The sequence below is a fragment of the Cyanidioschyzon merolae genome, chromosome 20 (assembly GCF_000091205.1).
Source record: "Cyanidioschyzon merolae strain 10D DNA, chromosome 20, complete genome".
NCBI classification, from domain to species: domain Eukaryota; phylum Rhodophyta; class Bangiophyceae; order Cyanidiales; family Cyanidiaceae; genus Cyanidioschyzon; species Cyanidioschyzon merolae.
The window spans coordinates 442,660-464,842 of record NC_010146.1 but is presented as its reverse complement, the minus strand read 5'-3'; the positions used below and the strand labels follow the sequence as shown (position 1 = coordinate 464,842).

Sequence of the window (22,183 nt, the reverse complement as noted above, 5' to 3'; positions counted from 1 at the left end):
ATGGCTACCCCATTGTTTTCGATCATCCCAGTGAATACCTTTTGTTTGCTGACTTTGAGCCGTTTGAAATTGAAGATGTTCTTCCAGTACGTCTCCCGGTTTCCACCAGTGAACTCTGTCCTCCTTACATCGAACTCCGGACTGATCTCCTTTATGCTGCCGTGAGCGATTCTGGAGTCGATGGTGTCAAAATGTGACTTGATGTTGCATAACGGAACGACGTTGAAGCGCTTACCCAGAAGCGCAGCCTTCCGTCTCCCCGAATCTTCATTTTTTGTCCCATTCAGCTTCATCTCTGCCTTGCATTCGAGTTCACGGTCCAAAAACACGAAATAGCGCAGGACGAGGCGATAGTATCTTTCCTTATCTTTTTTCAAATCTAATACATTTTCTGCTGGGTTCGTCAGCCCCGAGACTGCACGATGCTCTTGTATAACCGCGCGGATGACGGAATCCTCACTCGTGCTCTCGTTTGACGCCTTTTCTCCGACAAATTCGATCTCGTCTTCATGCTTGCGATCTTTCATGATGCCACTGATAATCGCCCATTTTCCATTGCGAGAGATGCCCGGGTGGAGCGCAAACACGGCGCGTATCATGAAACGTTCGAGGTTCACTGTCAAATGGTTTTTCAGATTCGTGAGGTACTTCATCGCCCCATTGTCGTAAATACCCCAGTCCCCCTTGTTTCGATTACCCTCGAACCTGTAAAAGGGATGTTTCTCGTGGAGGGCATGCATTCGCTCATTTTCCCTCGGAGCTTCCCCTGTGCCAAACATCAGCTGACGACTAAAGGTCTTATCGAAAAACTCGTCCGGAATCTCGACTGTTTCCATGTGCTTCACGTCGCGATACATCCCCCTCGCCAAATGCATCAGACCTGACGACGCCTTGACGATGCTCTTGGAGTACGAGTCGATACGGTTTCTGATAGCGTCTCGCAACTTTTCCCTGTAAGGATCCTTGATATGTTTAAGAAGACAGGCTTTCACCACCATCACGTCGCATTATCGTCTTTCTTGCAGCTTTCGGCGTCGGGCCTCCCCTTTTTGCTTCTTCGTCTTCCCCGATTCCTCTTTGCTCCGCAATGTTATTCGTCTGTTTCCGGCAACCGGGGATACCAGCTCTCCAGGATCTTCCACTTCTATTTCCACAACTTTATTTTTATTTTTAGAAAAAGAACGTACTTCGAACGCTTCTGCTATAAACCGTGAAAAATCACATGAATACACTATCTTGAGTGTTGGAGCACAATTGGGATAAAACACTATACTTTGCTACGTCTTCAACCCTAATACGTCTTTTACCATAGAGCTACAAGCTCATGGTCAGGATCGCGTTTCCTTTCAACCGCCTGATACGCGTCTTGTCTGATGCCTACAAGATACGGGTGTGCGCGTATGGACTGCGCTGCAGACAAAAGAACATAGACGAACCACTAACGAGCAACATGATGAAAATTGCGCAGCCCTCAACGATAACCGTTAAAAGGGGAAATGGTTTCCATATTATCGAAAGTTTATCTTATTGGCAGGTGGTCCCGCGAGCCGGACGAGTCTCCCCGACTCGTGCTTCATGCGACTCTGCAGTAGCTGGTGCTTTAGCGAGACCTGAGCAACTCGTCAACGCGCAGTATATTCGGAGACTAGGAGCGGGATGCTGTGTCTGGGCGTCGTCCTGATCGCGGTAGACTCCTAGTGTATCGCTTCGCTCTGCCCCAAGCGGCATATCTGCCTCGCAGCTTGCAGGCTCCCAGAATGATAATGAGCCCTGATTCTGTGTCAGGTGAATCATCCTTCGAGCGGACGCCCTCAGTAGCATAGAAAGGCGGTTCTGTCTCGGTGGGGCATGCGCACCAGCGGTATACGCGCGACGGCGGGTGCTCGCGGTAGGCACTCGGCGAAAGAGAGAACGCACGAAACGACCATTTCATCCGAAGGGAATTATAAGTAATAGAACTTTTAGATAGGGCGTAGCACCATGATGGACGCTTCTTCGATTGCCATTACCTACCCGCAATCTGTTTTCCGCAGTCCATGGAAACGTTTTGTCATCGAAAAAAACCATCGATCATAAGCGACCTGCGGCTGCCCAACGGCAGCGCAGGCGCGCGTGCGAAGATCCCGAGGCACGCGTCGAGCGCTGGCGTCCGCCTTGAGCTACAGCGGGTACTTGCTTGCTTCGCAGCTTCTGCGTGGAGTTGCTGTCCCTGCTAAGAGCGATAACGGAAACGTGAAAGGGTGTACCGCCAATGCTCTGCTTTGCAATGAGCACGCTACGACGAACGGCTTCATTTGCAGCGGCAGGAACGCACTTGCACGCTGGAGGCCGACGGGTTGCCGCTTTGCCGCAACGCACGCTACGCACTCAGCTGATGCCTTTATCTGGAGGTATGGGTTGCCCGTTGGCACCAGGGGCTTTCGTGCCAAGCTTCGGTAGCGCCGAGCTACACTGGAGAGGCCACCGGAAAGCACTGCACCAATCTGCGTCACCTCGCGGCGTAGTCTATCGGCTGGTGTTATCCTCCGCCGCTGAGAACGATGACGTCAACGGGGTGGCGGGAGCCATCCACGAGGCGTTTCTCAACGCATGCTTACCGCAAAGTGGCGTGCCGTATGTTGCTGCACTACGGTCGTTTATTGCCTCCACTGTTCGGGCCTACCGCCTTGGTTACTCGCTGGATGCGCTAGAAATCGAGCTCCGCCGCGTCGGTGCCGAGTCACTTCGTTCTGGAAACCGAAGCGCTAGTGGCGAACTCCCTCGTCCACTAGAAGCTGATGAAGTAGAGCTGCGCACGATATGGCTAACGCTGGTCTTCAAGGTGCTTCGCTATGTGAACTTTCCTCGCGATCGCATGCCGCCGGAGGCCCCGTCTGAACAGTCCAGTCGGAATCGAGCGATCACGGAGGAGTTCCGAGTTCCTGACCAGTTTGATCGCTTCGTGCAGTCCATTGTAGATGCAGCACGAGCCGGCTATGATCTCGCTCGAATACGTCTGGAGCAGCAGCTGCAGCTCAAGTCGATGCCCCAGGCGCCCGGTACCTCGATCGGGACTTCAACCAGCCAGAGGTCTCCTTTAGAGTCTGCGATTCTGAACCAGTCAACGCGGCTAGTTTTACTAACCGTTGAGATTGTGGATACTTGGCAACGCAATGGCGGGATTGAACCATTAGCATGATCTCTGCGAAGCGAATCTGCCTATCTCAACGAGCTAATCCAAAGTGACTCGCTTCGGGTGCGATTAAAAGCGAGCCATGGAGCACGGACGATACAGTGAACGTGGCGCAAATTCGTACAGGGAGTACCATGCCAGTCAGCAGTGCCGCACGGCATGCGAGACTCCGTGTAGTATCGCAGTTGTAGGGCGTTGAAGAAAACGCCCGAGATGAGGCGGCAGCGCGTTTGGTGCGCTGACGCCGTACCAAGCGACGGAGGTCTTTTCATGCAGCGTTATAGCCAAAAGGCAATGGCACAAGTACGATCGAAGCATAGAACTTGGCGCATTTCCGAGGACAGAGGCTATTGTAGCACTAGCAGCCTCTGGTGCTGGATTGGGAAAACCCCACGTTCGTGGGTCACGCTTGGAATAGACAGCGTGCGCGTGAATGTGCAACCCGATTCCAGCCGAAGCAACGAGGAATAGCGATGCAAATGTGGCAAGTTTCTGGAAAGCGCGCACGCGTATCCTGAAGCGAGACTTGCAGAGTCGTGGCCTCTGCAGCATCAAACGATCGTCATCGGAATTCGTTTCCCAGGGCCTATAATGGAGGAATCAGCGTCCCCGCGAAAGGAGCATACTTGAACCTGTTCTTATCGGCGACTGGTCGCTCCTCTGCTGCTTTCGCAGGTTTTTTGGAGAAGCAAACAGCCCAACTTTGTTCGTCTCTGCGCATGTTGGCGCAATGCTTGAGTGTCGCTCCGATGACCACAGCGTCAGCCTCGTTCGAATCCTCCTCGTCATCCTCAACTGGTGTAACCTCGTTCGGGGGACGGTCAGTTATTGCGGACGATTTCAGTGCGGAGCGATGTCTATCAGGTTGACACTGGACAGCGTTCTGCGCCTCCTCCGCACATCCGTTTCCATGTGAAAGCAGCTCCCGAACAGGTATCGCGGTGCATCCGATTCTGAGTGTATCCGCAGAAGCTCCTGTACGGCACGATTCACAGCGATCTTCGGGCGTCGTGCTGGGGAGCTCCTCGTCGACACGCTGGGACCGCATTCCGTCACGAATGTAGCTTTGAACCGGGGGTATAGCAGCGAACATAGTCCATGTTCTGGACCGCTTGCAAACATGGGCTGGGCTCTCGGGATAAACAATCGCAAAACATGACACCAGTAGCGCGATAGGCCTGCAATCGGTGCTGCGCTCGAATCCCGCACAAAGACCTATTCCGAGCGGAAACACCACGAAACGGGGTAGCAGCCCCTGGTACAACCAGAGACGACTTCTAGTGCAGACGCTGGCGTTCGTCGAAGATGATACCAGAAAACGTGCCTGCACAAGTCCTGCAGGCGTATAAAAGACGTCAGTTCCGCAGACACTGCATGAAACGGTCTCCACACAGTTCGCGCTTCTTGTTCTGCGGCTAGATACGGAAAGAGCGCCGGGCAGGAAGTGCGCAGAAAAACGCGTGGCTGCGGCGCCTGCAAAAGCCTTCCATCAAGCGAGGACGATTCTTCTTGATCCAATGATGCCAATGGTGATGCCTCGTCGTCCATTAGAAAGCCTTGAAACGCACATGCACGAGAGGTTTCTTCTTCGCGTGCCACCCTACGGAGGATGGAACATAGTGCGGTATGCTTGGAGATCTCCGCTTGTGTTGCCGTCGCTCTGGCTGGGTTACATGCGGTTGCTTTCCTGGTAAAGGTTCGATGCGTCCAACCGCATCTGTTTTCCGGATGGACGAGCGCTGTCTTTAACCAGGGAAAGCACCCCTGCTGTCTATGGAGGCTTCTACATTCCCTGGATCCTGGTGCTGCATTCCCCAATGGAGGCGAGACTCGATGGACTCACCTGTATTCTCGGTGTACATGGTCTATGATACTGGATAGAAGCACCACACCCAAGTCAGGGAGGCACGCGAACGCCGACGGTCATCGGAGCTTGGGCCTTGTCTCATCCACAGAGAGCGCGATGTTGCGTCAGCTCCAGTCCCGTGGTCCGCTAGCGCATGCGAGCTTAAAGAATCCAGTGACACTTCGAGTCCCAAGGCTGTCGAAGATGCTTGCTGTTGCGTGCCATTCGCCGTCGCAGCGACTATATAGACGCAAAAGGCGCTGCCATGTCGCTGTAGACGACTGCTCGAGGACGCTGCGTGCTAGCATTGCGACGCGCTGCCAAGTGCACAGGCTGCTGCCAGGCAAACGCGGTGACTCAGCAGAGCGCCCTGGGCTTCGAGCGTCTCCGCTCGCAGGACGTCCATCGCGAGACGCGAACTGAATCTTCATCTGTCCTATTTCATGAGAAGATCATCCATTCGATACAAAGCATTCCCGATTGTCGTTACATTCACGTCAGTATAAAATGGAACAGGCGTAGCAACATAGGCGTATGCGCTTGCGTTCGAGTCTCTGCCAATGCGCATCAACACAAGCCGTTGCGCGCTCTTCCGACACCGATGCCGTTTCCGCCCGACTATCTCCAGCTCGTAGCACGCCGGTTTTTCTTTTCTCGCCGGCTTCGTGCTCGGCAGTCAAAGGATGGTGATGGTGGCTTTCCAGTCCCGATTTCGCCCGTTGTCAGGGTGAGTACTGTTCAAGGCACGAGGCATCACGCTGGTGTCAAATGGCGCGTCGTGGATGCCCACACGGAATCGAGGATGTGTGCTTCGAACGGAGTCTACGAACAGTTCACAAGTGATTTTCAGTGAACGCTTGGTATGTGCTTGCGAAAAAGGCGTCACGGGACGATACCCCGATTTATTCCGCGTCAGTCCTGCGGCAAGCACTGCTGCGCCCACAAGCTGTCCTGAAACAGAGATCGGTATCTTGGAGCATGCGCGGTTTGGGCATGCTCCATGTACGCAACGGAGAATCGCCGGGGCCCGTACGCATGCCCTGCATAATGATCCGGGTTACTTTCTTGAAGTGTTCTCGGAGAGCGTCGCGAATCATCTCGATTCCGATGACGTCGCGAACGCCGACGGCAAAGCGTCGAAGGCGTATTCCGAGAAAAAGACCACCGCGAATCCTGGACCTACACACGAATCCGTGTGCTCCACTTGGTACACAGACAATGTCGATGCTGTACACCTAGAATACCTCGGAAATAACATTCGCATGACAGGGACAGAACGCAAAATTCATTTTTCCATGTTCATCGGACATCACTGCAGCCCCCCAGCAGCGCCTACTCGACAGCAGCGGCCGCAGCGCAGCGTTCACCGATCGATGCACAGCTGCTGCGACGACTTGTGCGCGGTGGCGTCACGGATTCGCGCCTGCTTCATCACCGTTACGAAAACGTTCTTGGCTGTGAACGTCCCGACTGGATAACTGCGTGCGGCTTTTGACGAATCACCACGTGGGCAGTCACGCGTTTGTTTGACAGTCGAGGCAAGATACCTGGGCATTGCATGGTATGCAGTTCTCAGGTCGTGACAAGGGGTGTTGCAACCCAGAACCCGTGAACCGGGTGAGAGCTGGAGCACGCGCTACTTTGCAAGCGCAGCCCGTGCATCCCCAGGTGCCTCTAACGGCGTTCATGCTCTCTCAACCGGTATTTTGGCGTGCGCAGCCTTTCGCTCGAGAAGTTTACTTTTGTGGCCGTTGGGATTGTACGGGACGGCGAGGCCTATGGCGACAGCGCCGCAAGCACGCTCACCTTGACCAGTTTTGGCGCGTCACCAAAGCGAGTCTGTCGGAGACGGAGAGCGTCATCGTTTCTGCGCATTCGGCACCCGGAACCTCGAATGCGATACCCATGGATGTTCAGCAAATCCAGCGCCGATATCGGTACACCGAGGAGGTCGAGGCGGGGCTTCGCGGATGGGCGCTGGTACGCCAGGACTGGCGACGCCTGCGCTCTTGGATCACTCGTCGAGGTCGCGCCGAGTTCCTTCACTACGATCTGCAGGCGTTTGCTCGCTTCTATCGTTGGCGATTCGACTTGGTCATCGCTCGGGCCGCGGCTGTCGCGTTCCCGCTGTTGCTCTGGTTTGTACGGTATCGCTGGCGGCTACGGGACCCGGAGCTTCGCCAGGCGCTGGCGAACGAGAAAGGCATCCGCATGGATGCAAGCTCTGCCGCCGAGCTACGAGCGCTCGCCGTCGACTTTGGCGCCACTGCAATCAAACTGGGGCAGACGCTCAGCAGTCGGCCGGATATTGTTGGTCCGACTTTTATGGTTGAGCTCCAGAAATTGCAGGACGACGTAGGTCCGTTTCCCAAAGAAGAGGCGTGGGCCTTGCTCAGGGCCGAACTTGGCGCTGAGGCCATGCACCAGTTATTTGGCAACGGTGCATTCGATGCGAGTCGCATGCCTGAGCCGGTTGCATCAGCGTCGCTCGGGCAGGTCTATCGGGCGCAGCTTTCAGATTCCGGGATGGAGGTTGCTGTCAAAGTGCAGCGACCACGCCTTCATTTAGACGTGCCGCTGGATCTGTTGATCCTACGCTGGCTTGCAGATAAGGCGAGAAAGTTTTTCCGACTGCGCTCCGATTTGCCAGCAATCGTGGATGAGTTCGGGGAGCGACTTTTCGAGGAGATGGATTACGTCCACGAAGCTATGAACGCGGAACGCTTCCGATCGTTGTACGCACGAGCGCCGTCCTTGGCAGCAAACGACGCGACGCTTCGAGACAAGATCCTCGTGCCCCACATCCTTTGGCGCTACACAACGCCGTATGTGTTGGCGCTGGAATGGATTAACGGCCTCAAACCGTCACAATGGGAAAAACAGGATGCTCTGCGTCTCATTCGAATCGGAGTGGCGAGCTCACTTCAACAGCTATTGGATGACGGGTTTTTTCATGCAGATCCACACCCAGGAAATTTTCTCTGTTCCCTACCAGAAGGCAGACTCGTGTACCTGGACTTTGGTTGTATGGCGGAACTTGATGCTGACCGACGATATCACTTGATCATGGCGATCACGCATCTCATTAACAAGGAGTACGCCGAGCTGAGTCGTGATTTGGTGGCGTTGGATTTCCTTCCACCCGATGTGGACCCGCTGCCCGTCAGCCGAGCGCTGGAGGAAGCCTTCGAGGCATCCAAGCGAGCGAGCAATGCGGATGCAGAACGAGGTGGACGTCGCGCGACCCTCACGGACCTGAACTTTGCAACGTTGACTTCGAACCTGGGCCGGGTCGCGTTCGCGTATCCCATTCGGATACCGGCGAGCCTGGCGCTGGTGATGCGTTCATTGACGGCGCTCGAGGGGCTTGCGCTCAAGTACGACCCTGGTTTCAGGATTGTTGATGCTGCGTACCCATATGTTGCGCGGCGGTTACTCTTCGCTCCGACGCCGGCGCTGCGGGAAGCAGTCCAGCAGGTGCTGCTCGATACCACCACTCGCCGGATTCGCTGGAATCGACTCTTCACGATGATCCGTCAGAGCAGTCTGGCTCTTGGAGGAGATGGGGCATCAAGCGGCGAAAACGGTTCCGTATTCCCCGATGCAAGCAGCGCTGCGTCAAGCTCGGATATGTTGCGCTTCAGGGGCGTTGCTGGTTTTGCGGTGGATCCGTTCGAGCCCATGTCCGCCGACGCTGCCTGGAACCTCGCCCTAGAATACCTGCTCTCAAATGAGGGATTCTTTCTGCGCGAAGGCCTCTTGAATGAATTCGTTGATATCGTGGATGACTTACAGTTGGCGTTTCTGCAGACGCTCTCGCGTGCAACGTTTGGCATCGTTCCGAGCAGCGGGGAACCCAATTCAGCGCGACTCAGGGCGATCCAGGAGCTGCTGCTCGAGCAGCTGCTGCCGCCACTACCCCGTGAGCTCGAGACGACATCGCAGCGCTTTGATTTGAATACGCTACGGAGGAATCCGAATCTGCTGCGACTAGTCGTACGAGAACTGTTTCAAGACTCGCGAATGATCATGGGCAAGCTTCTCGAACGCCAGTCGGTTCGTTTCTGGCAGCTTCTTTTCCAACGCGCTGAGAAAGTTCTCGAGAGAGAGATCGAGCTCAGGAAAGGCGAGGAAGAGGTGTCTACGGGAAGTCCTCCGTCTTAATCGGAAGCCGCTGTTGCGCGCTCCGATCCGACCGTGACCAACCGAGTTATTCAACTCGGTCTACGATCATGTTTCGGGTCAGCTGCGCAACCGACATGGTGCTTTGGTTGCGTCAGTGGACCGAAGCGAGTCCAAAGGCGACTTTGTCGCAAAACGTGCGGCACGCGCAGCGTTTCCGCCCACGCGCTGTGTCTGATTCAGCCATTGAGCATCTGCCGAAGCCAGGTCGAACTCACTTTCTCCCGTTTTCCATCGGGGCGCGTTTGCCAAAGAATGGGAACCTGAACTAAAACCACTTCGCACAGGCCCCTTTCCTGCCGTTGTCGGTTAATTGCAGTTGCCGCAGCGGCGGTTTCCTCGGACACCACCAGCGCTTGAAGCGACGGGTCCGTCGCAGCAGGTCCAGCAGCGTCCTCCAACTCGACGAGATGGATGTTCACCGTGCTCAAGTGAGAAACCACGCTCCCCAGAAGCAGCATAAAGCCTTGGACAGCAGCACACCGCTCGGGGAATGCCTGCAGGTTGTGTTTCTGCGCCTTGTCGGCGACGAGTGCCTCGCCGGAGACCCCGATGTAGAGATGCGAGCGGCACAGGTATCGGGCAGCAGACAGCAGCAGTCGATGGCCTGCGTGCAACCGGTCAAAGGTGCCCCCGACAGCGACGTGCTCCCACTGGGGCCATGGGCTCGGACCACTCTGCAGAGAGGCTGCAATGGCGGACCGTTGCAGTGCGACAAGCAAGGGCAACGATAGCATGCGCACAACTGTGGATATGGGCATTGCGAAGCTTGTCGCTGACCAGACAAGAAGATCATAGACCAGAAACAGCGCGTCAATGACATCCCTCGTGGTCAGCACCTCTTGCTTCGATAAGATGTAGTCAATAACGACCGGAGCAGTTGCGCTCTCTTCGGTGAGTTTCCGGAGGGATTCCGCGGTGGTAAGCGTCCACTCCAGGCGACGTACGCCCGACTCTTGACTTGTCATCGTAGAAAGACACCGTTCGAACCTGAACTACGTCCCAATTTCCAGATTCTGCAGCAAGGCTCGTTCCGGTCTTCGATACATGTACAGGTGCGTTGCAGGTAGCGGCAAAGGCAGCAGCGTTGGCACCGTCTTCCGCAACGAGCGCAACGCAAATCTCTGATGTCGTGCCTGGGGCGCTGTGGCAGCGCATTCGCGTCGCCGCCGTCGGCGCACGCACGCATGCGTGCAAAAATATACGCATCCGTGTGCTGGCGCTTCGTGCGGCGCAAGTGACGACGGCGCTCTCGACTGCTTGTGCAACGCGTTCGCTCACGGAACCGCGCCGTAGACCGTTCCAGAAGCAGGTGCTGGTGCAGCGCGAACGAGTCGCTTTTGCGGTGTTGAGACCGCACTCGCAAGACAGGCGTCCATTGTGGGCTCGGTGCACGCTCGGGTTGGCGGTTGCACTGCTTCGGTGCAGCGCAGCGCACAATACGGCGTCAAGTCAGGGACTGCATTGTGTGGACCCTGTGCTTCGTCACTAAACAAAACTTCTCTTCGTACAGGCAGCTTCCTTCCACTGGAACTTACCAGCCAAATAGTCCTAGTTTGCGCGGTATCTTTTTTTTCTTGAGAAGAGGGTTGCAACTCAGGAACGATACGCTGACTGGGAACTGCTCCAAGTTTACCTGCGGAGTTGTTTGCCAAGTAGCTCACAGCGAAGTAACTCTTGAACACGCGAAACTTGGTACAGAGCGCAGTTCTCGGCCACTGCGGTCTCGCTGCGTCGTCTTCGAAGTCGCACGGTTCGTGCGTTTGCATCGTGCCTCGCACGGCGGGGAGCGCTGCACTGTTCGCATTGTCTCTGCTCTGGCGCTGCGTATTGCGCAATTTTTTCAGCCGGCGCTTTTCTGAATTCGACAAACGCTCGAACGTATGACTCGCCTACAACCGCTCTTGGAATACTCGGAAAACTTCGGGTTCCGTGGTGCGCCGCTTTCGCGCCCCGTGTACCCTTTGGCCGGTATCGCCATTTACCTGCTGGTGATCACAGGGCTCGAGCGAGTCATGCGGACACGCCGCCCGTTCTCTCTGCGAAGCGCGGTCGTCCTGCACAACGTTTTTCTCACGCTTCTTTCGTTGGCCATGGGTTTCGGGACGCTCATTGAAATCATGCTGCATGCCGTACGAGAGCCAGACGGGTTGCGTGCAATAGCCTGCGACCACCGCGGTACCGTGATGCGCGGTCGCTTGCTTTTCTGGATGTATGTGTTCTACGTCAGCAAGTATTATGAGTTACTCGATACCATCATCATGGTTTTGCGGAAACGGCCTCTGAGCTTCCTGCACGTCTATCACCATTGCGTAGTGCTGCCGCTTTTCTGGATGTACCTTCGGACTTCGATGGTGATTCATTTCATTCTAGTAGTGGCAAACTCGTTTGTGCATGTTTTCATGTACTACTACTACGCGGTGTCGGCGCTCGGGTATAGGGTCTGGTGGAAGCAGCATCTAACGATGGCGCAGATCGTTCAGTTCGTCATTGATTTAACCGCAACCTATCCTTTCGTCTACTTTTACTTTAGGCATCCTAAGGGGTGCTCAGGATCCATGCGGGCCTTTATTTTCGGACAGTTGGTTGGTATTTCGTTCTGCTATTTGTTTTGGGACTTTTTCCGCAAGTCGTATCGGACTCCAAAACAGAGCAGATCTCGCGAGAAAGAAGCTGCGCTATCTTCCGAACCCACGAGTGAAGCGCAACAGTTCGTGAAAAGCACCCATTTTTCAGCAGATGCCGGGGATCAAACGACGTCCGCTGCGAAAGCTGGTATGCTGGCATCGACCGCAAGAGGTTCCGTGACCAGCACGAGGAGGCATACGAGCGCGCGGAGATTGTCATAAAGCGCCATGCCTGGTTTGAGCGTCGCAAGTACGTTCACTGCAGACTGGGAGATTGTGCATTGCGTGGATGACGCACCGACTCCTATGTACATGCACGGGCGTATTGATCTGCGCTAGGAAACACGACGTCTGGAAGACGCGGTATTCACGGTGCTCGCACATGGGCGCTTGTGATTCCGCGCGCAGCACCGCAGGTGATGCGAACGACGGCCAGCGACATCGCTGGTACTGGTGCTGGTGCTCCGGGTGCCGCTGCTCCTGCTTGTGAACGGTAAACCGATCAGTGCTATGGTTTTTGGTGTCTCTGTGCACGTGCGCAAGGCGCGCAGGACGCTCGAGAACGCGATCAATCCCTCGCATATGTAGGCCCGGCGTCCATGTTTCAAAGACGTGACATATCCAGCGTCTGCGTTCCTGGGAAATGCCCTATTTTATATTGCAGGTCTTTCACGAAGCTTCTGGCTCGTAAAGTTTCAGCGTATGTTACATCAGGGCATGATCACGCGTTGACTGGAGGCCGGCTCTGCACCCGTGCGGGATCTTTGCCAAGCAGGCACAGCGGAGGCGATAACGAGAACCCGGCGCCTTCCGCATCGATTCCTTTACTGGATACCATCGGAGTCTCTGATTAGATGGTGCCGGAAATTGCAAGCGTTGCCCGCTACCAGGCATGTGAGCACCGCTCCTTCACCGACGGTTGGATGCTCCACAAGCTTCCTAGCAGTATTCCATAAAAGACAAATAGGGACTGAAGGCATCCAGCGACCTTTTGCGTGCAGCGTCGATTGCGTCCGCCGTGCCGTGACCAGACAACTCCGCGTAACGCGGGCAAGCGTCAGCGTTAGATGCTCCCGGCAGTCACTCCACCGCACCGCACCGCACACGACGCATGCCGTCCCACTTGGTGGCGTTCTCAGTGCGCACGCAACGCACGCCTGTCGTGCAGCTCGGAGCAGATCGATTCATCGCGGATGCTTTCCGTGAATCCTCAATTTCTCTGTGCTTTGCGTAGCAAGTGACAAGCGCGCCACAGCATGAATCCAGCAAAGCTGACACAGCCCAAGCCTAATGAGCGGAAGAGCGCGTTCATGACACGATCCTGCTTCTGAGCTCTGCGAACGCTTTCTGCATAGGGAATGTTGCTGAATGAGATCATGTGATAAAGGCTCATGAAATAACAAGGCATGAGCGCGTGAAGTTGGTTTTGGATCTCACGTTTCCAGCGGAAAAGACGCGACGAGGTCTTACTGGCCATTTCCCAGTAATTTTCGAGCGCCAAGTTGGTGATCGCGTCAGCATTCGGTTTCCGTTCAGCGCTATAGGCAGAGAACACCCGCTCCAGGTCCAAAAGTGCCGCGCCCTCGGATTCCGAATCTACGACACCGCCCAGATATCCATCATCGGCTAGAGCACGCTGCAGGCCTTTCGCATCTGTCAAGTCGTCCTCTGCAATGCCATCCTCGAAGTCAACCGTCAAGTCCGAGGCAGGGAGCCGCACGCATCCCCGCACGCGTCTGTTTGGTGCTCGAAGCGCAGCGAGGCGTATCTCTTCACGGAAGAAATTTGCCAGAATCCGGCAATCCTCCATGGCGGCATTGCAACCTTGACCATAGAACGGCACCATCACGTGTGCTGCATCTCCGACGAGAACCGCCCTGCCGCGGTAATGAAATGGTGCACAGCGAATCGTAAAGAGCGGAGCAACCGGGTTACTCTGGTAATCTGCGACCAGCGATGGCACAAGCGCGTAAATATCCGGAAAATAGGACTCGAAAAATTGCTGGATTTGCGAAGGCGTTCGAACGGTTGCAAACGAAGGCACGTCTGGCGCTCCTGGATCCGCATCTCTGTTCATAAATAACGTAGCAGTGAAGGAGCCGTCTCGGTTTGGCAGTGCAATCAACATAAAGCGATGTCGAGGCCAGATATGCAACGCGTGCGGTGCCAACAAGTAACCGCCCGAAGAGCCCCCGGTGTCATCTCGCTGTATGCGTGACGGAATCGAGAGCTCCTTGTACGCCGTTGGGATGTACTCCTGCTCGTAATTGAAAGGCACAAGTCGTTGCATGGCTTGGCGCACCCGCGAATGTGCACCATCCGCACCTATGATAAAACTTGCAGTGACATGACGCGTCGAGACCGCTCCGGCTGACGTCGAGCGTCCGGTTGACGACATCAGCGACCCGGGGACGGCCTCGGCACCAGGCTCTCTGTGCGTAGCGTCGTGCTGCGGCGTACGCGGCGTTCTCTCTTTGGTGCCCAGGAAGCCGCGCGCGGGTGCTGCGCGCTTTCGCGCTCTTCGTTCTCGCTCGAGGCTGCGGCTACTCGGTGGCGAATCAACCGTGTCCTCAGTATTTGATTCTGGCCAACCGTGGTGCCTCGGTGACATCCATCCATCCTCGAATGTCAAGACGCACTGGTCGAGATCAATGTCGGTACATTTCTTTCCAAAATGCATCGTAATCAGGCCGCGCTCATCGAGCAGACAGGTCTCCACGAGCATCTGATTCAGCGTGGTGCGCGATACCGAGAGCAAGTACTCCTCGGGACGACCACCGTAGGCCTGAAAGTGTACGCGTCCTGCTGTATCGTGGATCATGCGCCCCCGCATAGGCACACCTATTTGCTGGATGCGCTGTGCGAGTCCGACGGTTTCCAGTGCACGCAAACCTCGCGCCGAAAGTGCCAGATTGATCGATCGTCCGCGATATCGCTGGTAAGGAGCCCGATCACCGCCACCTCCAGCGTACTCTATATAGGGTCTAAAATAATGCGCGGAGCGATATTCAAAAACTTCTACGGGAATACCAAGACGACTGAGTTCGAGTGCGATGAGGCAGCCCGCTGGGCCGGCACCCAGCACGACAGCGGGGTCACGTGCGAGCACCGTCGAAGCGGCGACACCTGGTGACCCAGACTCTGGTGACGAGCGAACCGTTCGGATACGCACCTCTGAGGCGCAAGCAAGGGCGTCTTGTTCGCAGCTCTCAGACAACTGCAACGTCTTTGCCGGAGACGGCTTGGTTGACGAGCCCTCTTCCCGGTTCTTGAGGCCCTTACTCGCTTCGCTATGAAAGTGGAGCACACGCCGAACCGGGTCAGTTGTGTGGTCATTCGAAGCAATTGTATATTCCTTGCCCGAGAAGCTTTCAGAAGACGCCATAGCGCTCTTTGCCCCAAGTTCCGGCTCTGGGTGGTCTCGCGTGCAAGTGAAAAATTGTTCTGGCGCAGAAATGGATTTTGTTCCGATGCCAAAACATTCCATTGACTATGGATCCCAGATTGCGGGATGGATAATCGCAATCGAAAAAGCTTCCATCATGATGCTACACCCTACCTCCAAGTTCCATTGCTTGTACTTTCTTTCGGATGTGCTGGTTGTTTTGTACGTTCTAACGTGTGCCGAGTTCTTGCATCAATGCACCGGCAGTAGCGCCTAAAACGCTGGAGCAGATGCATCACGGAGTCAGAACGGCTTCGTCATACCACTGAGGGCATCGGGTCGAGGAGTGCTTCACCTGAAGCGGGGTCAGAGTGCATAATTATTCTGAAACCCCGCAAGCTGTGCATATAGACCTATTGCCTGCAGCAGCGCGAAGCGATATTCCAGGAGTCCACCCGGACCAGGGCGACGCACAGACACCGTCCAACTGCCCAGAGTTCCAGAGTGCATTCGCAATGTGAACGAGTCGCTAACGTCTCGTCACAACATCCGCCACTGGGGGAGGGGCATGAAGTACGAGCCCCGGAGACTCGTCCGGCTTGTGGGCTCTTCCGTCTACAAGGGAAACTTTCGATCGTACGGAAAGCGTCCCCCTTTTCTAAGGTTTATCGTACAGAGGGAAACCTACTGTTATCGAGTTCCTAGTTAGTGGTTTGTTTCTGTTCTTTCGGCACACTTTCGCCAATACAATAGTAATTTTCTCTTCTTTTTCCATCATCCATAGGATGAAGCAATCGGATCGTTTCTGTACGTTGATCGATGGTTCGCAGTCACGAACTGAAACATCTTCGATTGGGCGCCAACGTTATCCGCGTACGTGAGGTCATTCATCATTCTGCACCATAACTGCAGGTTCCACCATTCACCTCCCGTTACAGTCGTTCAAAACAGTTTCGTGCCGCCACCTGCCACGCTGCGTAGCAGACGATCGATATCACACTCCAATGTACAGTGTAGATCGGAGCCGAGTTGCCCATAGGAAATGCGCTTTACGGAAGTGCACATGGAGGACTGCATTACTCCTTCAGGTTGGTCATACCAATGTACCCAGATAGTTGAGGAATACTGAAAGAAACAACAACAAGCGCTCCGTGCCAGATATGTGCATTCTCAAAGACTGTTTGCTGCCAATGATCGTAAACGACCGATTGATCATCGCACAGCAAGCAGAGAGCGACGCTAGTAGCCACCATGACCGTCTCTGTTTCTTCACTGTTTGTTCGTATAGTCCTGAAAACGTTGGAATACAAGCGCAGAAAAAGTCCTGGTTCACGCACGGCCATTTACCATCGAAATCACAACAATAGCGGTCCTGGAACTCAGCGGTCGGTATGAAACGGAGTTATGTTGCTTTGTTTTCCCTCCGCAGATGACACGTCCATCGGATGAAATCGACTGAGCGTACACGGGTACTCGAGGTGATGGGGCCCGTTGTATATATGATCGAACTCGAAGAGAACCAGGACATCATCATGTGTTCTAGCTGTGCACTGGATTCCAGTGGAGCCTTCGGTTTCGCTCGTAGAGCAGGCTCACAGGCCAGCATGAACCACTTTGTTGAATGATCGAAGACCTTTCACCTGTGGGTCTGGTGACGTCCCTCTGTTGGAAAACGTGGCATTTCAGCGTTCCCATTGCGTCCGAGCTTTTGCGCACTCTATCGGGGTAGAGCTGCTTTTCGTTCCTCCGTACGCTCCGTGGTTGAAGCCCATGGAAGGCGTGTTGTCTATTATGAAACGTATTGATCGATCCTCTAGGTGAATCGCTAGAGCGTTCAGCACACGGCGACACATCGGGATATCATGCGTCGTTCCTCCGCAGGCCCTTCTCCGTCCGTGAAGGTCACCACAAAGGGGCATAAACAAGTGCGTTCATTTTAAAGAAACAAAACATCCAAGGGACAGTTATGCACATGGCAGTCGAGGATCCTGCAGGCCCGTCATCGCCGGGCGCCCGAAATGGACGAAAACAATATGCTCGCCGGCCATCGAACGAAGAAGAGCAAGTGACGAAGAAGAGGGACACTGACAAAAAAAAAGGTGTTTGCTCGACAGGCCAATGGCGGGACTGTAGTGGTACAGAATGCAAAAGTTCGAGTGAGCCTCGCGATAGTGAGTCCAACCAGCTGCAATAAACGCATGGAGGTCGTGAACCGAGACTTCAACGCCGCCATCCACGCCAGACGATATGCGGTGCAGAAGACGAGATCTGCGGACCTGAGGTGATCCAACTTCATGGGGCAACCTTTCAGGCTCAAAGTGTACAAGGAGAAGCTGAAGCCGATAGCAGGCTGCCGGTCGGAAAAGACTGGGAAGCGTCTGTGAGTAGGTATTCATTTATCCTGGACGTTCGAAGAAAGCGTTTTTGTTTCTCTGATCACATGTGTATAAAAAGAGGATAGTGAACACAGGGTGCTAATGGATTCATTGGAATTTCTCGGATTCTCGGTCGCGCTTTCGAAGCGGCTCCTCCGATGCTGTCTACTCGGATTTCGTAGCGTCACTAGAATCAAGATGATTCGCAACTTTATCGAAAAAGGGTTCATTTAATAGCCGATCTTATCATGCGATTCACATTTAAAAGCCTCCGCTCGTGTCCAATCCCTATGTGTAGCTTCGTCAAATCACATACGCTTCAAGTTCTCGATCATTTTGGTTCATGGCAACTCGTGGGTGCAGCATTTCGAACCGCCGGATTCACGGAATAAAATACTTGACCTCGTCCCTTGATGACTTGTTCGTCAGCTCTTGCCCAAATTTCAATGGACTCGTCGCACCAAATAAAGAACAACGTTCGAACTGCCAGTCCTTCTCTTTTTGTGGACATCAACGAAACAAAAGTCCACAGCAGCATGGTCCCCCCGACGGGATATACTTGCAAAGGCTCCCGTCTCTTCTGTGTGCATGGCAGAGGGACTTCAACTCGGACTTGAGTCAAAACGGCGATCGCTCTCAGTGGCGAGATTGTCACCGTTCTCCAAGAAGGGACAGTAACCGGATCGGAAAGCTTTCTAAGTTGGGTTCTTCTTCCGTTACTTATGTCACTGTGAGTAATTTGGCGCTCCACGAATATAGCATCGAATAGAAGGGCCTGCACTTGCGAGCGCAGCGGATAGCGCGCCGCAGGCACCGTGCCGAAGAAGCGCGTGATCGTTAAAGAACGAAAGTAGGCGCGGAAATCTTTGGAAGCATATGGGGAAGCTCTCAGTACCCAACAAGAACGTGTGTATTGAGCGAGGGTGCAAGCCTTCATGCGCCGCAACGCGGCCTCCGCGCCACGAGAGAAATGATGGACCTATGGGTATACCTGATCAGCGTCAAGCGTTACCGCTGCGCAGCATGCACAGAGGTTGCATACGAAGGAAATCGAAATGGTTCGCAAAGCGTAGATCGCAACTTCGGTTTGTACGTGAAATGCGTCGACAACCGTCGGAAACTCCGAAATCCAGTCTCTAAAGCCACTGTCCACGTCCGTCGACTGTTGGGATTACCTCGCAAGGGATACGAGCGTCCGACCTGTGCAATGCCGGATATAAGAGAGAACGAGAGAGGAAAAACGGACAGTAGCGGAAAAGCCTGCAAACGCTGGTGCTGATCATGATCATGGAAAGAGACCCTTTCCTTAGAGCAGACACCTGAGTTCGCCTGGGGGACGCGTTCCATTTTAGCCTGGCATGCGTACAGATCCAATCTATTTTTTCCCCTGGGTATCCCCCAGCGCATCGTCCGCCGTGATCTTTCCCCACGCACACCCATTCCCAGGCCCCAGCTATCCAGCTGCTTCGAGTACCTTCAGCGATGCTGTGCGCCGTGGTGCAGGCGCTGCACCCTTGGAAGGCTCATGGCGTACCAGAGGATGTCGCTTGCCGACAGGCACATGTTTTTGATTACAGAAAATCGATGTGTCGATGGTGCATCCTCCCAAAGGCGCAATTGCTGCTTGTAGTACCCAATAACAATAACAATAACCACGCGCAGGCGCTTTCAGGGCGCGGCTGGGTCGCTCGCCGCACGCCAGGTAAGCACAAACAAACCGCCGAGCCGTACGCCACGTCCAGACATCTACAGAGCCTGCTGTCTGGTGTGCACAGAACAGGACACATCAACTGGTCTGCTTCACAATTTGGACGACCAGGTCACGCTGGCACCAATAGAACGACCTGCCTGAAGCACTTTGATTCGGGGCAAGCGCAGGCCTGGGCTCAGACGCGACGCCAGCATCGAGGCGCTCGGAATGGTATCCACTCGACGCCACAACTGAAAACGAAACCAACAACCTGCTGCTCGTATATTGAGATGTTTAGAGTACATAGTAACGGACGCGAGGTACAACGGAGCGGTCCATGTGCTTACCAGGCGCTTCCGCCGGAGGCACGCCAGTTGCCACCTCCCCAGGGCTCGTCGCGCATCGTCGAGGTCGATGATGCATTCCCTGCGAATGCAGGTCGACGTGGAGCACCCGTTTCGCGACGCATATCGCGTCCGCCGAAACGACCGCCACGCCCCGCTCGACCGCTACCGCTCCGGGCTACTGGTGCCTGACACATCGTATAGAGCCAGGAGGGAACCTCTTGGCCGGCCTCCTGTAGGAGTTCAATGAGGTCACGTACAATGCCCCGATTCTTTTCGTTCGCAAAAGAGGTCGCGATGCCCTGGTTGCCAGCTCGACCAGTTCGGCCAATCCGATGCACGTAGTCATCAATGGCTGCTGGCAACTCGTAGTTGACGACGTGCGCAACATTCGGGATATCCAAACCACGAGCAGCCACATCCGTTGCAACGAGAATAGGCGTCTGTCCTGAACGGAAAGCTGCGAGCGAGTCTTCGCGCTCGCGTTGGCTCCGGTCTCCGTGAATCGACGACGCCGCATACCCGTGTCGCAGTAAAAAGTCCTCGAGAGCATCGGCGGCTCGCTTTGTATCTACAAAAACCAAGGTCAAGCCGGGTATGCTGTTCAAGAGATCTAGCAGCATCTCTCGTTTCAAATGGTCCTCGCAAAACTCGATACGTTGCACAATGAAATCCGTGGTGGAACCGACTCGCCCCACGGCAAGGAAAATATAGTCGTGCAGAAAGTCGGAGGCAAGCCGTTGGATTTCCCGTGGGAAGGTTGCGCTGAACATGAGCGTTTGGCGTTGGCCAGCCGCCGGCATGTCGCAGTTCTCCACAATCTGCCGGATCTGAGGCTCGAAACCCATATCGAGCATACGGTCCGCCTCGTCAAGGGTCAGGAACCGGACGTTTGCCAAATGGATGCGGCCCCGGTCAATAAAATCCAAAAGGCGCCCGGGTGTTGCCACCACAATATCAACTTGATTCTCCACGGCGCGCAGTTGCTCACGGGTATTTTCGGAGCCACCGTAGATCACGGCGGCGCGAATACTGGTGCCGTAACAGAACTTCCGGCACTCAGAGAAGATTTGCGATGCAAGCTCCCGCGTCGGAGCCAGAATCAGATACGTTGGATACGAGCAACGGGAGCGCGAGGAAATCCCGCCTACGCCCGACGAGGATGGCGGTGGCGCGGGGCCGCCCATCAACAGCATCTGATGTAGAACAGGCAGCACAAACGCTGCAGTCTTCCCGCTTCCGGTCTGGGCACATGACATGAGGTCGCGACCAGCCATCACCGTCGGGATCGCGTGCCGCTGCACAGGTGTGGGCTTGCGGTACCCTGACAGTGCGACATTCCGCAGGAGAATCTTATCCATACCGCTGGTCTCAAAGGACATGATCTCCGGTACGACGTTCTCACCGGAAACTTCTACTGGAATATCGTCGTACTTGTCAAAGTTGATGCCAGTATTCTGGCCGTTGAAAAGCTCTAGAACCTCGCCGTTCGCATCAGCGGCAGCGTGATCCTGTTCCTGAGGCTTCCCCAGCCCACTGCTGTAGTAGGGGTTTGTTTCCTCCCACAATCCAAGGCGCTGCAAGCGCGATGACGCGCCTGATTGGTGTCCAGGGCCTGTCGGAGCCGCACCCCAACGCCGACCGCCACCCGGAGCAGCGCTCCCGGTGCCGCGTTCCCGAGCACCCATCACGCCACCTCCAAAAGAGCTGCCTCCTCTTGACGCCCCAGAACCACTTCGAAAGAAGCCCCCAGATGAGGCAGCACGCCCCTCGGGAGCACCGTTTCCCTGAAACGGCTGTGGGCGCTCGGTTGCTGCCGCACCTACTCGGAGCTGCTGTTCCAGTTGCCGCCGCATATGGGGCGGTACGTAAGATCGAGCCATCTTTGCGCCGTCTCTGGCGTCCCTTTCTGAACCGTGACGCTCCCTCGTATCCCTCTGCTCGTTATGATCATTCCTTTACACTGTTGATGTTGTTTCTTCTGGCATTTTCGTCAGTATTCTCTCCACAGTATACAAACGACTGCAGAAGCGATTGTGAAACGGTAACGCGATTCGCGGGGGCGCGTTTGGGCACCGCCGCCGCCGCCGTCGCCGCCGTCGCCGCCGCTGCAGCGACGGATTTTTCTTTTCGATGACAAAACGTTCCCATGGACCATGGATCCCAGATTGCGGGCTGGATGGGTATCGGCCTCCGGGAAAGCGCCCATCATTCCACGCCGTACTTCCAAGTTTGTCGAGCGACTATCCATAGTTCCCTTGAAGATATGGATCACGCCGCAAGTTCCGCAGTGCACCGAGTCTGTTGTGAGGCCCTGCCCCTGCATCGGTTCCCTTGAAGATATGGATCAGGCCGCAAGTTCCGCAGTGCACCGAGTCTGTTGTGAGGCCCTGCCCCTGCATCGATGGCTCGTAGCTGCGCACGCATCATCCCTGTGATGCAGTATGGTGCGGAAAGAACAGAAACTTATCACTGACTAGCAACCGTATCATAATTTCGTTTCGCTTTCTCGGTAGCGTGGAAGGAAGAAAAGGTTTTCCATATTCTCGAGAGTTTACCTCC

General features: G+C 55.1%; 6 protein-coding genes across 6 annotated transcripts, besides 1 other annotated feature; 3 read left to right on the top strand and 3 right to left on the bottom strand.

Annotated features, from left to right (window-relative positions):
• Positions 1-1,098: part of a sequence feature (repetitive element) that runs on past the window's edge.
• Positions 1,099-2,251: 1,153 nt separating this feature from the next.
• Positions 2,252-3,178, top strand: CYME_CMT178C (hypothetical protein; the record flags this gene model as incomplete). The annotated part of the gene is made up of 1 exon (XM_005539151.1): positions 2,252-3,178. One exon carries the CDS (start codon positions 2,252-2,254, stop codon positions 3,176-3,178), a length of 927 nt encoding a protein of 308 aa, XP_005539208.1.
• Positions 3,179-6,581: 3,403 nt separating this feature from the next.
• CYME_CMT177C (unknown kinase with aarF domain) lies at positions 6,582-9,182 on the top strand (the record flags this gene model as incomplete). The annotated part of the gene is made up of 1 exon (XM_005539150.1): positions 6,582-9,182. One exon carries the CDS (start codon positions 6,582-6,584, stop codon positions 9,180-9,182), a length of 2,601 nt encoding a protein of 866 aa, XP_005539207.1.
• Positions 9,183-9,379: 197 nt separating this feature from the next.
• On the bottom strand, positions 9,380-10,168 carry CYME_CMT176C (hypothetical protein, conserved; the record flags this gene model as incomplete). The annotated part of the gene is made up of 1 exon (XM_005539149.1): positions 9,380-10,168. One exon carries the CDS (start codon positions 10,166-10,168, stop codon positions 9,380-9,382), a length of 789 nt encoding a protein of 262 aa, XP_005539206.1.
• Positions 10,169-11,083: 915 nt separating this feature from the next.
• Positions 11,084-12,049, top strand: CYME_CMT175C (similar to long chain fatty acid elongation enzyme Elo1p; the record flags this gene model as incomplete). Its single annotated transcript, XM_005539148.1, has 1 exon — positions 11,084-12,049. One exon carries the CDS (start codon positions 11,084-11,086, stop codon positions 12,047-12,049), a length of 966 nt encoding a protein of 321 aa, XP_005539205.1.
• A 988-nt stretch (positions 12,050-13,037) lies between these two features.
• On the bottom strand, positions 13,038-15,212 carry CYME_CMT174C (similar to kynurenine 3-hydroxylase; the record flags this gene model as incomplete). The annotated part of the gene is made up of 1 exon (XM_005539147.1): positions 13,038-15,212. One exon carries the CDS (start codon positions 15,210-15,212, stop codon positions 13,038-13,040), a length of 2,175 nt encoding a protein of 724 aa, XP_005539204.1.
• Positions 15,213-19,620: 4,408 nt separating this feature from the next.
• Positions 19,621-21,504, bottom strand: CYME_CMT173C (ATP-dependent RNA helicase; the record flags this gene model as incomplete). Its single annotated transcript, XM_005539146.1, has 1 exon — positions 19,621-21,504. One exon carries the CDS (start codon positions 21,502-21,504, stop codon positions 19,621-19,623), a length of 1,884 nt encoding a protein of 627 aa, XP_005539203.1.
• Between the last annotated feature and the right edge of the window lie 679 nt (positions 21,505-22,183).